The sequence below is a fragment of the Mesocricetus auratus genome, unplaced genomic scaffold, assembly GCF_017639785.1.
Source record: "Mesocricetus auratus isolate SY011 unplaced genomic scaffold, BCM_Maur_2.0 Super-Scaffold_100020, whole genome shotgun sequence".
NCBI classification, from domain to species: Eukaryota; Metazoa; Chordata; class Mammalia; order Rodentia; family Cricetidae; genus Mesocricetus; species Mesocricetus auratus.
This window is the reverse complement of record NW_024429201.1, coordinates 41,170,528-41,187,806: the sequence shown is the minus strand read 5'-3', so window position 1 is coordinate 41,187,806 and position 17,279 is coordinate 41,170,528. Positions and strand designations below refer to the sequence as shown.

General features: G+C 44.5%; 1 protein-coding gene across 1 annotated transcript in view; it reads right to left on the bottom strand.

Annotated features, from left to right (window-relative positions):
- Positions 1-221: 221 nt before the first annotated feature.
- Positions 222-17,279, bottom strand: part of Rhobtb3 (Rho related BTB domain containing 3) — a 55,976-nt gene continuing 38,918 nt past the window's right edge. The window contains exons 9-12 of the mRNA XM_005065708.4: positions 14,342-14,515; positions 10,664-10,830; positions 4,834-4,930; positions 222-602 (exon numbers count right to left, since the gene is read on the bottom strand). Coding sequence (XP_005065765.1) covers positions 487-602; positions 4,834-4,930; positions 10,664-10,830; positions 14,342-14,515 — 554 coding nt within the window. The 3' untranslated portion in view covers positions 222-486. The remainder of the gene's footprint in view (positions 603-4,833; positions 4,931-10,663; positions 10,831-14,341; positions 14,516-17,279) is intronic.

Below are 17,279 nucleotides of genomic sequence, written 5' to 3'. Positions count from 1 at the left end.
CTGTTTCTTACTCTTTGGAGTGATGTTTGAACAAGAAAAAAACATTTTCAGCCAGGCATGTGGCAGCACTCCGGAGGCAAAGGTGGGCATTCCCCATCCCCCCAAATTCCAGCTATACCTGGCTTTTGCATGCCCCTTATTTTAGCAGAGCAATCAGTCAGACATAATAAAAATTTTGTATGCAGCCTAGACGATTTTTTTGAAATGAAACATCTCTTAACTAGGAGAGGTCTTAGTGTTATTAAAGCAATGGGGCAACCTAGAGGAGAAGCCACTGTCCAACCATCTTATATTCTCAGGGAAGCATTAAAGTCTGTAGACAGTGCTCCCTTTTAAGGCCACCACAGTCCTTCAAAGACAGGTAATAAGAAGCTGTATGGTGACTTTTGAAAATTCCATACTAATTTAGTTATAAGAATTTTACTGGAACCCAGAGGTACCCATTCTTCATAATAATAAAAAAGTGTATGTATATAAAAGCTCAGGTCACATGACTGAACATCGACATTTCCGGGAGTGGACGTACTTCCTGTACTCCGCCAGCTGCTTCAGGTACATGTTTGATGGCCATCTGTGCTTCTCAACAAAACTTCGTTCTTCCACTAAAATTGTAAGGAGAAAAACGTTAATTGCATGTGTCAAGATGAAATACAAACGTTTGACCACTATGTGACAGGGCAGGTCACTCTGTTATATCCCGCATCCTTCCCGCAACCTTCCCCAATCACTTAGAATTTGGATAAAAGAAGCCATCAGGATTTACACTATTATGTAATTTATGATGACATGTGCTGTTCCACCAAGTAGTATTGAAAGGGGTAAATTAAACTCAAAGGCTTCACTTCTAATAATTTAGAAATAAAGGGGCCAGACCCTCACTCAGCCCCCTGCTTAAGTAGCCATGACAGGCTACAGAAAAGACAAGTAGGCCTCGGCCACAAGGAAACTCCAGATCCTCTGGCCTCCCGGAGACTAGAGCCAAAACTGAACACAAACAAACTCCAGACCCTCCCCCCTCCCAGCCTCCTAGATGCTTGGTTCCTGAGAACTGTTTGGCCCCAAAGAAACTCTAGGAGAGACCAAAACCTCCCCTGCAGTCTCCAGGATATAATTCTGAAAACTATCGGTATCTATAAACAACAGGCCACCTGCAAGTAACAAGACAATGCCATAGGAACCACAGTATGTTCCCTCTCAGCACTGACCAATGAAAATAATTGGTACACAGGTATTTCATGCCAAAATATGACTTTGAGAAATGCTCATAATTGTTCCCAAATATCAACCAATCAGAAACCAATTCCTACCTACTGATGTAATCCTGTAACTTTTGTCTATAAAACCTAGCAGTAGACAGGGAACTTCACTCCCTCTGGGGGCTGCTGTGTCAGCTTGCTAGACAGGGTCCCTGTCATGGTTGGATGAACAATCATTAAACCTTGCTTTTGCAGTTTGGTGGGTCTGTCTTCCTGGTGGTCTCTGGGGACTTTGCAACTTGGGCACAACAATATTTGACTATTTTCAATAAAACTTTTGTTTTTACTGGAGGTAACAAATTCATTTTTTGCTTGTGAATAACTTGACCTTTCAAATTCTGTAAGGTCTTCCTGACTCAACTTCCCATGTAGTGACAGTCACCAGCTAAACTATTCATTCCTGATGTTATTGCCCGTGCTCCAGTGGCTGCCGTGCTGTGTAAGTCCCTGGGCTTTAGGTTTGCTCCTCCAACCTCTTGGGACACTGTGCACTCTGGACCCACCTCACCCCAAGCTTAGCTACACCCATAGTCTACGAACCTATGACTCGTTGGGTTAGGATTTTTTGCCTTCCCATTTCCTGTAAAGTTGCCTCCACTGATTGGAGGGAGGTCTACCAAAGCTCTTTAGTCAACATTTATGAATCCCACTGTTGAGGCCCCAGGCTTCACCCTGCCTCTGGCACGCCTAGTACTTTAAACATTTAAGGGTTAGGGACCACTCCCTCCCCTATGTACTTGCATCTCATACTTAGTGCGATTTCTCAACTGGCTGTTTAACTTCATGGGCGTGTGTATTAACAAAATCCTGGTTGCAGGAACTAAGCGACAGTTTGAAAAAAGCTACCTGCTCAGGGAAATCAGTTGTTTCAGGAGGAAGCAAAGGTGACTGGGGTGGGTTCTTAAAAACAGACTCCAAACTGGGCGTGGTGGTGCACGCCTTTAATCTCAGCATGTGGGAGGGAGAGGAAGGTGGATTTTTGTGAGTTTGAGGCCAGCCTGGTCAACACAGAGAATTCTAGGACAGTCAGGGCTACAGAGTGAGACTCTATCTCAAAAGAAAATAAAAATACAGAACTCCAGAAAAAAGTGATAACAGATGAGCTCTAGCAGCCAGTAAAAACAGAAACCAAATAATTTATCCAAAAAAACCCATAATACTCAGCTAAATTAAACCACTCACGAGAAAAGGGAATCCACAAACACCAAGAGTCAAATTTTCCTGTGTGTTCCTGTTTGTATTCTTTTGTTTTCTTAAATATTTATTTATTTATTATACAGTGCTCTGCATGCTTGTCAGAAGAGGACACCAGATCGCATCATAGATGGTTGTGAGCCACCATGTAGTTGCTGGGAATTGAACTCAGGACCTTTGGAAGAGCAGTCGTGTTCTTAACCTCTGAGCCATCTCTCCAGCCCCTGTTTGTATTAAGACTAATGTGTACAAACCTAAGGCAAAAGGAGCTACTTAGCTGGGCTGGAAGGCTTGCCATGACATGAGATCTTCCCATTCTTGCTTTCTGATTTCTAAATAACTTTATAGAATAAAAATTTCACCAGGCACTTGGGAGGCAGAGGCCGGAAGGTTAGGATTCAAACCTTGGCTATAAAGTGAAGCATGAGCCAACCCAAGACACACATACCCCGTTTTCAGAAGAGAAAAATAAAAAAAGAAAAGGAATGCTGTCAAGAGAAAACAGTTGATACAGTTATAGCAATATTTGGACTTCCAAATCCCAGCCGGTGGAAGGGGACTAGATACAAACAGAAGGAGAGAAGCCTCCAGCCCTTTGGAGGAACATGTCCCCTTTGCTGGAAATGTACGTATGTACCCTTTAGTGGGCAGTCACTGCCTAGCTCCAGGATTTCCAGAAAGGTAAACGCAGGGTGCCAAAACCTATCAGACTTTGTCCTGGAGATATTAAATGGAAGTCTGTATAAAAAGTTCTATATAAATGGTGGTTGAAAATATAAACCCTGGTAGACTTGACTGGAATCAGAGGTTGGCAGTTCATAACTACTGATTTAGTGTATTTCATAATTCTCTGTTACCTAGAGGGTTTTTCCTCTGTGAAGCAGACCATACCACAGGTGCCAAAGACATGAACTCTCAGTTTCCACCCAAACACAAAAATGATCCCTGGTGTCTTATATGACCCCTCAGAAGACTTCCTGCACCTATGATTTGCACATTATATAGGCAATTGTATAAGTAATGGCTAATAACACTAATAATAGAAATTATCTATACAGCCTTTCTCCCAAGGCTGTAATTACACTCCAGGTAGATCATACCTCCATATAAGAGTGGAGAGAAAATAACTTATTCTTTTACAACGGTGGTTACCTAGGGTGGCACAGTTACAGTAGCTCTAGGGCCAAAATTAACGTCTGAAGGAAGCGGCCTAAGCCCTTCGGACCTGGCGCAGGCAGGGCACACCTTCTCTTTATGAATAAGCTCAGCTTTCTTTTCTTGCAAAATGTAGAGTGAATGCTACCTGCTGTTGGCCTTGCTTTGACTATATTATACTACTGCCTTGATAGCTGAGTGCCACGCTAGGGGACAGGCTGACAACAGACACACTGTTAACTGGCTGCATCTGCCAAAAACATCTGTCAAAAACCGACTGTAAGAACCCTGGATCCCACGGTTCTATGACAGTGTGTGGAGCAGGAGGCTGGGGAGCCTTTACGTCTTGTCACTGGCACTAAGACAGGACACTAAAGGCGAGGAGCTATAGGTTCAGCCTCTTCATTCTCTGGTGTAGCTTCCCTGCAGGGACCCCACTCACCTCTACATGCTACCCCAGCAGGCCTCAGACGCCTCCAGGGAGAGCTTTGGCCCTGACAGGCATTCTCTCACATCCTCGCCCATTACTCACTTTTGCTCTGCAGCAACGCTGTCGTCTGGCTGCCTACTCTGAGACACTCCGCCTTTGTCTGCTGTGCTGTCACGCAGTTCCAGGAATCTCACCCTGTCACTGCTGGCTATTTAGCCACGACTGTCCTTGGACTTAGGCTCCTATCTCCTCTGCCTTCCAAGTGCAGGGTTATAAACTGCACCCCTCATTTTAATCCTTATCATTCACCTTAAAAATTACAGTGTAATTACTTCCAATTGGCAAGACACAAAATATTTGATCCTCTAAGTATTAAAGATGACAAATTATAAATAATAAACAATCTTGTATTTCTATGAAAGGAAAAAAGTTCAAACATACCATACTGTTTAAATCTTCTCCTAACTAAGTAGCTAAAACTAAGGTCTCATTTATCACAGCTAAGTGGATCCTGAGGACACATTTCGCCACCCTAGTCTCCCACCAGAAAAAAAAAACAATTAAAAATGAATGAGTATTATAAAATCATTAGAAAACTGTGTAACAAAGGTCAGGTCGCTTATGCAACACAAGTGACTGTCAGTGAACCTGTCCTCAATTACACAGCAGAACTGAAGGGAAATATATAACGTCACATTTATGCTGTTATGCTAAAGCAACTTTTTTTCATTAGTTATACCTCAAACCTCAAACCAAGGTCATAACATTTTCTTTTCGAAGCAGAAATCAGCAGTCTACCTGAAAGATCTTGAAATTCAGGCTTTTGGCTGAATATGAGGTAGTTAGTGGCAATGAAATGAAGCAGCCATGTTGAAAGGCAGTCAGAATGGTGAAACTGCAAGAAGACGGAAAGGGAAACATGTCATACATCCGTTCTGATCAGCCTGAGACAGTGGTCTGGGAGAAACCAGCGTTCATACCTGCGGGTATGTGTCTGCAATGCTGCCGTCTTTGGGGACAGGGACAGGAGCGGAGTGCTATCACCAATACTGACGAGGTGGCTCATCCAGCAAAGCCGCCAGGTCACCACAGCTGAGCCAGTATGCCAGAGCAACAGGGCTGCGCCTGCGCCCAGTGAACACTGAGGTTCTTAATGCTTCAGGGTTAACTTTCACTACATGCTCACATCTCCGTCAGAGCCGAGCCTTTGCTCCTAGGATCTCTGCCCACGGAGCTGGCTTGTCTTCACAGTCTTCCGCTGAGTTCCGCGAGCTGCTAACCGAGGGAGACTGAGAAGGCTCTGGCTGCTAACACACTCTCCTGGGGTCACCCCAGACATGCACCAGTCTGGACTGTAGTAACTTGATGACAGGCAACTTGGGTAGAGCTCTCTGTCACGGTCACTGCAGTGTACTCTTAGACTTCCTATTTTATGTAGACGGTTTACTGGCACTAAGTACATTCATATGACAGCACCATTACCCATTTCCAGATGACTCCATCGAAAATAAAACCTATTTGTTTAATACAAATAACTCCCTTTAGCTCCTGGGAGCCTGGGTTGTATGCTTTACTTTCTGTCACCAGAACTCTGACTACAGTAGGTGCCTGATATAAGAGAAATCATGTAATACCTGTCCTTTATCATATTTCATCTAACATAGCTTGTTCCAAAGGTCATCCACGTTGTTATTTATATAAAAGCGCCATTCCTTTTAAAGGCAGAGTAACATTCCATGTACATACATGCCATATTAGGGTTATCCATCCTTCCTCAGATGGTAGGATGTTTCTCTTTTAAGAACACTTAAAAATTACATAAGCAATAAACAATGCTAAATTGGAGAGAGTCTTAATTTCATATCTTACATAACTAACCCAAGGATGAAATACCCAAAGTTGTATTTTAAATTAAAATAACATTTTGATATATATATATTCACAGTTACCTACCAGAAGCTGTGAACTGGAAGAGACTTCATAGTCAAATTTCATATCATATTTGGGTAATGTCTTCTCTATCTTTTAGCGGATGAAAACAAGTCATGTCAAGGCATAAAGTCTGAGGAAAGCGTACATCTCTGGTGTGGTAGGTGACAGAATGTATGATGGGACACCTTGATGAAAATACAGGGTCCACTAGAGACCAGAGCAAGGACAGAGAAGTGAGGGACACTGAAACTGCTCACCTCCAAGAGAAGACACCAGTGATACGGCCCAGATGACAACAGAGTCATGGAAATTGGGATGTGGAGAACTACTAGGGAGCTTAACCCTGCCAACGACAGAGAACCAGGGAGGACATACCGAATTCTGACCAAAGAGGCAATCTCAAACCTTCTGAGAGGAAGCTGGTGCTTTGTTTCTATATGAAACATCTGTGACAACCAAAATGTAAACAGAGACGGTTTGTTTGGCTCATGGTTCTGTAAGTTTCCATCCAGAACTGGTTAGCCTCTCTCCTTCGGACATACAGTAGCAGAAAAAGGCAAGCATACATGGTACCCCAGAGAAGGAGAATGAGGCAAGATCTCCTGAGGGGATTGGGAGAATGGGGGGAGTGGAGGGGGAAGAGAGGGAGAGAAGAGGAGGGAGGAGGAGGAGGACATGGGGGAGCAGGAAGGTTGAGTCAGGGGAAGAATAGGGAAGAGCAGGATGAGAGATACCATAATGGAGGGAGTCATTCTAGGTTTGAGGAGAGATCTGGCACTAGTGAGATTTCCAGAGAAGATTCTACAAGGATGACACCAACTGGCAAACTAAGCAATAGTGGAGAGGCTACCTTAAATGCCATTCCCTGATAATGAGATTGAGGACTACCTTGTATGCCATTCTAGAGCCTTCATCCAGTGGCTGGTGGAAACAGAGGTGAAGACCCACAGCTAAACACTGAACTGAACTCCTGGAACCCAGTGACAGAGAGGGAGGAGTGATGAACAAAGGGGTCAAGACTGGGCTGGTGAATCCCACACAGACAGCGGACCTGACAAGGAGGAGATCTTGGACCCCAGACTGATGGCTGAGAAGTCAGCATGGGACTGATCCAGACTCCCTGAATGTGGTTGTCAGTGAGGAGACCTCTGCAATCTCTGGGGCCTTGGGTATTTATCATGGCGTACGAATGGACTTTGGGAGCCCATTCCACATAGAGGGATGCTCTCTCAGCCTGGACAGATGAGGGAGGGACTAGGCCCTGCCCTGGATGAAATGACAGACTCTGCAGATACCCCATGGAGGGCCTCAGCCTCCCTGGGGAATTGCGTGGGGATTGGGTGGGGGCTGGTTGGGTTGGGGGAGGGGCAAGGGAGGAGGGGAGGGAGAGGGAACTGGGATTGACGTGTGAAGCAATCTTGTTTCTAATTTAAATAAAAAATATATTAGAAAAAAGGCAAGCATACTACAGAGAGCAGAACTGATTGCCTCATGGCTGGTGAGAAAAGGAGAAAAGGGAGGGAAGGGGTTTCCTACAATCCCCTGCAAGGGCACAATCATAATGGTATGAAGATCAGAGGCAGGCATATGAGCACACACACACACTACAGACACTACAGACATATACACACTACACACACATACACACACTACACACTACAGACACACACACACTACAGACATACACACTTAGTAGTAAAAATTATTTCTTCAAAGGTTTTAAGAAACAAAACTGGGGTTAGCGAGATGACTTAGGGGTTAGGAGCAGTAGTTGCTCTTGCAGAGGACCCAGGTCTGGTCCCCAGCACCCACGTGGCCACTTATAAGCCCCTGTAACTGTAGTACCAGGGCACCCGAAACCTTCTTCGGCCTTAGTGAGCACCGGACATACATGTGGTACACAGAGACATATGCAGACATCACCCATCCACATAAATTATAAAATAAAATAAATTTGTTTAAGTTTGAAAAGAAACAATACAACTTAAGAGTAGATCTGTTACACTTTTTAAATTCAGAAGGGAAAAACACTACGGAGAGTCAGAAGCTGGGACTGGGGTTGACAAATGAGAAGAATCTGCTGATAGAGAAGTAAAGGCATGTGCAGTTGCGGAAGGTGCCTTAACTGGTAAGAAGTGACCACACGTGGCTACACACAGACAGGGCTCTATAGCACAAGAGACCCCTTGGCAGGGTGTGGCCCCAGCTGCAGCAGCGTATAACCGGCGGGGCCCATGCTCAGGATCCCCGCACTCCAGAGGAAGAGGCAGGATGGCTGTTCAAGACCATCCTTTGCTACACTGCAAATCTGGGGATTGCCTGGGGTAAGTGAGACCCTGTTTCTAAATAAGGAAAATAAAGGAATTCAGGGTGTAAACGTGCTAACAAGAGGGAAACTTGTGCAAGGTTAATGTGTAAGTGTATCAGAGAAAGATAAGGCTACTCGATTCTCAAAGCTTGTTTTTAATTGGAAGACTTGATTATGCAGAAATGAAGTACAAAACAGAAAGTTAAAAATGCTCAGATGCTTTGAACTCATTTCCTTCTCTCTCTCTCTCTCTCTCTCTCTCATATATATATATATATATGGGTTAAGAAGGTCGCTTCAGCCTGCAGACAAGCTTTCAGCTGTCCAGAGTTCTCTCTGTACCATTGCACGGCTCCAGTTCAGCCTGCATGAAGACGAAGCCACCAAGCTTGTCAGCTCTGTGTGGAAAGACGTGTGGGGAAGTCAGACGTGACTTTCAGATATCCCACTCTAGAGCGACAGGTCAAAGATCACCTGTGGGGAGGACCTAGAAGGCTCAGCCTATGCAGAGCACACTCAGTAACATTTATGATGAGCTTTGGCAGTGGGGAAAGGGGCTCAGAACCAGTCTGCTGTCACGAGCAAAGGAGGCTGGGTATGATAGTGTGCCCGGACAGAGTTCAACACATAATCCTAGCTTCTTTACAGACCTGGTCCTGTCCTCTTTCATATCCAAGGGTCTTTAAAACTTAACTTTTATACATGTGTGCGCACACACACGTATGTATATATACACATATATGAGTGTTCTACCTGCATGTATGTGTGTGTATATATAATATATATATGTATATATATATATATATATTATATGTGCCCACACACATGTATGTACATATACACATAAGGTAGAATCTGGGAGATGCCAGCAGCCACCGGGAAAGCAAGACGTGAGATAACAAGACACGAGCCTCTTGGTAAAATGCAGACTAATAGAATGGGTTAATTTAAAGTATAAGCGCTGATTTTAGGCCAAACCATTTGTAACTAACATTAAGCCCCTGAGTGGTTATTTTAAAAGTGGCCGTGGGACTGGGTGGGATGAGAAACCTCCAGCTACACCTAACCAGACAGGACAGCAAACTCAGCCAGTGTCACCTAACCAGACAGGACAGCAGACTCAGCCAGTGTCACCTAACCAGACAGGACAGCAGACTCAACCAGTGTCACCTAACCAGACAGGACAGCAGACTCAACCAGTGTCACCTAACCAGACAGGACAGCAGACTCAACCAGTGTCACCTAACCAGACAGGACAGCAGACTCAGCCAGTGTCACCTAACCAGACAGGACAGCAGACTCAACCAGTGTCACCTAACCAGACAGGACAGCAGACTCAACCAGTGTCACCTAACCAGACAGGACAGCAGACTCAACCAGTGTCACCTAACCAGACAGGACAGCAGACTCAACCAGTGTCACCTAACCAGACAGGACAGCAGACTCAACCAGTGTCACCTAACCAGACAGGACAGCAGACTCAACCAGTGTCACCTAACCAGACAGGACAGCAGACTCAGCCAGTGTCACCTAACCAGACAGGACAGCAGACTCAACCAGTGTCACCTAACCAGACAGGACAGCAGACTCAACCAGTGTCACCTAACCAGACAGGACAGCAGACTCAACCAGTGTCACCTAACCAGACAGGACAGCAGACTCAGCCAGTGTCACCTAACCAGACAGGACAGCAGACTCAACCAGTGTCACCTAACCAGACAGGACAGCAGACTCAACCAGTGTCACCTAACCAGACAGGACAGCAGACTCAGCCAGTGTCACCTAACCAGACAGGACAGCAGACTCAACCAGTGTCACCTAACCAGACAGGACAGCAGACTCAACCAGTGTCACCGAGAGATTTGAAAACATGCTCATGAAATGAGTGAATGAATGAGGAAGTAAATAGTTCCCATAACCATGCCATCCACATACACAGACTAATCCTGCCACTTTCCTTAGTGCTAAGAAATGATCTTTTGGGAGGAAAATTCAATTTCCTGTAATGCTAATGTTCAGAGCACAGCCACAAGTAACTGGGATTATGACCATTACTGAAAAAAATTACGTAGACATGATTTCTTTTTTTTGTTTTTTTTGTGATTATATATTCAATTCATTTTAATAGATTTATATATATATATATATATATATATATATACTTAATCTCGTAGACATGATTTCTAACGCAGTGAATGCTTCAGAATTACTTCATCATAAAAACTGGTGCACAGAACCTAGAGCTTCCTGCAATCAAACCTTCAAAGGAATTCTAGTCTTGACATAGCTGTTAAAGCACAGAAAACAAACGAGTATATGTGTATTTTAAACCCAAAGAGGCCCCCTACATCTATCCTCCCCCCTTCCCCTACACACAGGGCTAACCACCTTGGCCTTTTTGAGCAGGTCCACGATGTCGAGGTTCATGGAGGCCAGCTCTCTGCTGGGCATGCTCTGCAACTGCGTGATGATGAAGAGCTCACAGATATGCTGTAGCCTGGAGACTTGGTACATCTCAGCACAGATCAAGAGACACATGGCCTGGAGAATGCCAGCTGGGAGGAGGAAGGGAGGGAAGATGGATCAGGACAGCATGGGCTAGGGTAGATGAGCTGGGGGTGGTTGGTGCACACTTTACTCCCTGAACTTGGGAGGCTGAGGCAGTGGTACTCTGTGAGGCTGAAGGAAGTCTAATCACACACTGAGTTCCCGCTCAGTGAGCGCTACAGCAGCAGCATCAAAACTCCCAATCAACACGCGTGCATGCACTCGCTCAGGCAGTTATCTTCAGTGTGTACTAGAATTCCTAGATAGAGTGCCATCTTCACAGTCCTAACGTGTACTATATTTTATAAATAACCTATTTAAGTTTTCGTACTCCAAAGAGAATCCCATGCCCAGCTCTCTAGAGAATTCCAGTAGCTGCCCTTATCCAACATTCAGAGCTAGCTAATTAATTTTTTTCTTTTTTTTTTTTTTGAGACAGGACCTTACTGTGTAACTCTGGCTGGGCTGGAGCTCACTGTGTAGACCAGGCTTGTCTTGAGCTCCAAGAAATCTGCCTACCTCTTCCTCCCAAGTGTGTGCATTGAAGGCTAAACTTTCCTACTAGCTACACCGTCTCACCTTTTCCTCTCCCTCCATCCCTGCCCCACTCCAGGGTCTCACATATCCCAGGCTGGCCTTCAACTCCTTACGCAGTCAAGAACGACCTTCAACTTCTGACCTTTATGCCTCTGCCCTTGAGTGCTGAATTCTCAGGTGTGCACATCATGCTCAATATATCGTATTGTGGCCTGGCAGTGGTGGCGCACGCCTTTAATCCCAGCACTCGGGAGGCAGAGGCAGGCGGATCTCTGTGAGTTCGAGGCCAGGCTGGACCGATAGCCTCCAAAACAACACAGAGAAACCCTGTCTCATAAACCCCCCCCAAAAATATATATATCGTATTGTGGATCAAATCCAGGGCTTCCTGCATGCTAGGCAAGCACATTACCATCTGAGCTACATCTCCTCTCCTGACTTTTCTTCTTTGCTTTAGTGCCCAGCTTGTTCATAATAAACACAAAACCTAGAATTTTAAATGTGTGTGTGTGTGTGTGTGTGTGTGCATACGGTATCTCTGTGTGCATGCATGTTATCTTGTGTGTGTGTGTGTGCATGCATATGGTATCTGTGTGTGCATTCATGTTACCTGTGTGTGCATATGGCATCTGTGTGTGTGCTTGTGTGTGGCATGCATCTGGTATCTGTGTGTGCACACGTTACCTGTGTGTGCATACATACAGTATCTCTGCATGCATGCATGTTATCTTGTGCGTGTGTGTGTATGCATGTTACCTGTGTGTGCATGCATATGGTATCTGTGTACACTCATGTTACCTGTGTGTGCACGCATGTTACCCGTGTGTACATGCATATAGTATCTCTATGTGCATGCATGTTATCTTGTGTGTGTGTGTGCATGCATATGGTATCTATGTGTGCATGCATGTTACCTGTGTGTGTATGCATACAGTAACTCTGCGTGCATGCATGTTATCTTGTGTGTGTGTGCGTGTGTGTGTATGCATGTTACCTGTGTATGTATGCATACAGTAACTCTGCGTGCATGCCTGTGTGTGTGTGGTATCTATTTGCATATGTGTGTGTGGAGGCCCAGGGTTGATTCTAGGTGTTTTCCTCCATCACTCACCACTGCACATGGAGACAGGGTCTTTAACAGTTTAGTATGGCTAGCCAGCCTGCTCTGGGGAGTCCCTCTCTCCACCTTTCTGGGTGTAGGGATTACTTATCACCACTATTTATCCTCCAGAGCACCACTGATCTTCCTAGACTGAGCTCTGTGTCCATGAGACAGGCACTCCCCACTTTCCTTCTTGTCCATCCCTGGAAATCACACAGCTAAGTCTTGTGTTAGGTGTGTATTGTGCTTGTCCAGTTGTGACTGTCAAACTGACATAATCTAGAATCACGTAGGAGGATGGTCTCAATGAGGGTCGTCTAGATCAGGCTGGCCTGTTAGCATGTCTGTGGGAAGACCTGCTCACTGTGGGCAGCACCATCCCCTAGGCTTGTCCTGGACTGTATTAGAGTACGAAAGTCAGCTGAGTAGAAGGGGTGAAAAATACAATTATTCCCCTCTGCTCCTGACCATGGATGTGATGTGACTAATTGCCCAATCTCCTACCACCTGAAATAATGGACTTCAACCTGGAACTGTTATCTAAAATAGATGCTTTCTCCCATACGTTACTCCCTGTCAGAGTATTTTATCACAGCAACAGAAATGAAACAAGAAAAGTAAACTGTAATTTTTACTATGAATAAAGCTTTTAGTAAAACACTGAAACAGGAAATTGGATTTAAAAAATTTGAGTGTGCTACTATATAATACAATCACTAAAGCAATTTGAAGATACTGCCTTGATTTGTGCTAATAGTACACTTGTATATTTATTTACTTACTTATTCACTTATTTATTTAGGTTTTTTTCGAGATAGGTTCTTTCTATGTAGCCCTAGCAGACCTGAACTCACTATGTAGATCAGCTTGGCCTCAAACTGAGAAATTCATCTGCCCCTGCCTCCTGAGTTTAGGGATTAAATTAGGTGTGTGCCACCATGCTTGGTACATCTAAAAAAAAGCAAACTAGTGGTCAAAATTTTTATTAATTATTCAAATTTCCAGTACTGAGAAAATAGTATTTATTTCTACCAAGAGCCAATACTCTCATTTTTACCAAGCAAAAAGAACAAGCCAATCCTTATTAATGCTGGCAGTAACAACTCCAAATCATGACTAACTGGGAGACTGAGACAATTTGACTATAGAAGTAATTTTCTCTTTTGGACACTTTGTCCTTTCATTCAGGACTCATTCAAATTTTATTTAAACAACAAATGTAGGAAAATTCCCTATTCTAAAAATTAAAGCAGGGAGTCTAAAGGGAGGTGTGATCTGAAAGGTGTGTTTTTTCTTTCCCTAGGGTTGCTGGCTTTTGTGACCAACGCCTCATCTCCTTGGTCACCAGTGTATGTGGTTCTTGTTCCAGCTGAATTTGAGGAGGGTGCCACCTGGTGGCAGAATAGGATAAAACACTCCATGGAGCTTCTGTGCCTTGTTGAAAGGCCCATCCGTGTTAGCTACAATATTCTCCCAAGACCTGTTCTAACATGCTATTACTATTGTGTGATGGCCAAAGATAGCCTTTGGCTAGTTATAGGAATAGATCCTAAGCATCCCAGCAGAGTTTTTATGGGAGTCCTTTTCTTGTTGAAGAGGTGCTGCTCCCAAGCTCTAAAATGAGAGTATCCCCTAGGTCCCCTAAATACCTCTATTCTCAGGTGTCTAGAGTAATCAATAACCCATGTTAGCCTGAGCTCCTGACCCCTGCTCTTCCATTTGAACTAACTGGAAATGAGGTGCTCTCCCAACATCACCTCCTAACTGCTTAGCAAACGCCATGACCTTAAGCAAAACACAGTTCATAGAACGCAAAGGATCAAAGTGAGTGACAAGAAAGAATCATGAGATATTATCTTATAGCATGCCACACTGCGTACCTGGGCAACAAGAGTCTGTGTATAAGTATTCTAAAAATGACAGGAAAGTCTCTTTGGAGACGCCGTAAACTGGAATCAGGACACTCTTGGCTTCCATGTAATTACCATTAAACATGGCCGCCATCACTTCGCATCGGGCCACCAGGATGGCTCTGTGGGCCGGCACAGTTGCTCCTGAAAGGTGAGAAAGGTAAACAAAATCAAGACAATGCTGCTGAGTTCTAAGTGGAGGGCCACCAACCATGACTAGCTGGGCAGCTCTGGGAACCACACCAGGGAGACAATGGGCATGGTGTCAGAGGCTTCTTAAGGCAGCTGAGAAACAGAAGAGTTCAAAATTTACCTTGAGACTCAACAATTTACAAATCAGACAAGCATTTGTTAGTTTAGATTTCCTAAAAACCAAGGGACTGAAATATAGACTTTGCCGTGTGCTTTTATAACAAAGCTCGTGCCCTCCAAGTTGGCTTGCAAGACTGCCTCCTCTGCCATGTTCCTGGGGGGAGGGGGAATTGCTCCTCATGGCCAAACTCACATGGTCTTGGTCAGGCTTCCCCACACTAGAAAGGGAAGCAGCAGGAGCAAACAACAAGCAGCTCAAACCTCACGGGGAGGAGCGCAGCCTAGACCTTACGAACGGTGATGGCACGCTCACGCCATGCTTATTACATACGAGCAACGCCTTCTCTGAGGCAGGCTTTGAACTGTGATGCCCTTGAGCTCACACCAGACACTGAAGCTCACCAAGCTGACTCTCTAGGGAGACTCTGCTGAGCTCTGAGCTATTGTTCCAGTGCGCCAAGACAGCACCGGACGGGGTCACAAGTGGCATGGGACTCATGGGGTAGTGAAACAGTGGTTATAATTTCTACCATGTAAGGAGACCATGAAGCCACTCAACGCCCTTCAGTCCCACTGATCGCCACCACCCCATGCCTGAGATGGAAGACACCGAGATGAAGAGGGCAAAGAGGAATTCCCGGGATCAGTGGGACCACAAAACTGCCCCCTTCCAGAAAGAAATGACATGAGTCAAACACTCTTTCAGCCCAATAATGGACTCATGTATCATCCAATTTCACAACATTTATCACAAGTATTTATTCTTCTCTAAAAGGTTCTCCAACCTCTCTAAATCCAAGCAAAACACTTCTTCTTCTAGGAAGAAAAGAGGTCCATCTAAACTCCAAGATGTTTCCCGAGGCTGATACTTCCTCTGCCTCATGGACCAACCACTGCCAGGTGAGACCAGGGGTTGGCACTGTGGTTGGCTCAGCCACACCCCCACCAGGAGCAAGGAGATGGCTTGAGAACATCCTACCCCTACCAGCACACATCATCCTCATGTCTACTCCACCAACACACGTCATCTGTCCTCCATGTCTGCTTACACACGTCATCTGTCCTCCATGTCTGCTTACACACGTCATCTGTCCTCCATGTCTGCTTACACACATCATCTGTCCTCCATGTCTGCTTACACACGTCATCTGTCCTCCATGTTTTCCCTTATTTGCCACAACCCTCCCAGCCAGTGTAACTGTATCATCTACCAAAACGGTTGGCTTCCATAATGAAGGCTGCTGGATATATTTGTAGAGACCAATTACAATTTTAGTGTTTAAACTATTTCAAGATAAAGAGAGCATCATTTGAAAAATAAAAGCCTGGCTTAAACACACTTGATTGTCTATCATTTGAGTTAAGTAAATGAATTAGAACTGACTGAAAATACAAAGTGGATAGTAGGCAGGGATGGATTTCATAAGCAGGGCTTGAAATTTTAACAGAGCTTTCCATTGATAATGTTACAAGACAATGGTGAAAATGTAAAACCAAGTTTAGTAACTTCATCAGCACCTTCCGCATGGGGTGTGTGTGTGTGTGTGTGTGTGTGAGAGAGAGAGACAGAGACAGAGAGAGAGAGAGACAGAGACAGACAGAGACAGAGAGAGCAAGCCCCCAAATCCGCCTGTCCTTGATCCCGAGAACTGAGATTACAGGCCTGGTGCGGCGTGGCACAGAGAAATGTCCAGGTGATTTTAGATCCATTTGAGAATTATAATTTAGTATGGAAAACCATCATACTTTCAGGTAAGGGAACACGATCTCACAACTCTTTAAATAACTGTTTTGGCGTTATGAAAAGTATGCTGTGGAAACGTACCACAGTACCCAACTGCAGCTACCTGTTTTCTGTTGTGTTTAGTTCAGTGTGTTGTGATGCGTGTGGGGACAGAGGCAGCTTCGGTCCTCTGGAAGCCGAGTTGTAGGCAGTTATCATAGGTGCCAGGGACCAAACCAGGGTCCTCTTGAAGAGCAGCGGGTGCTGTTGAAGCAGGGCCATCCCTCCAGCTCCTAGTTACCAATTTTAAGCAGTGTATTTGTGCAAATATGAAGAATATAACACAGAATTTCCATAATAGCTGGCAACTGGTTGCTGGTAAAGAATTGTGTGAGGGTACAGACGGCATTTTTTCATTGTTTGTTCTTTGAAAGTGCCAAAGACAGCTATCTTTTCCTGTCAGATCCATTTCGTGTTATAATTTCAGAAAACTTTTCTAAGAAAAAGAACGAGACTGAAACAACACAGGTCACTGTATTGAAATAAAATGTATTTGTTGCACCTTCTTATTATTTCTTATTATTTCAGATTTCACCACTGGCATTTAGGAATGACGCTTGCTCACTTCCAGAGAAATTTAACATGTACAGTGCTAAGTAAGTAGGAAAGCAATGTGCTTTTGTTAAAGAGTGTTTCATGTCAAATGGGGTCAAATGCAAAGGAACCCATCCTCCTAGGTCACTCCTGCATGCTTTCCAAAAGTAATTCAGAACTGTTTTATCTCTAGATATTTCTGTTGCACAAATAATACTCCATGCCAGGGTTTTATATCCTGTGACCACTCCAGCCAATTGTGGTTACTGGCTTACAGCT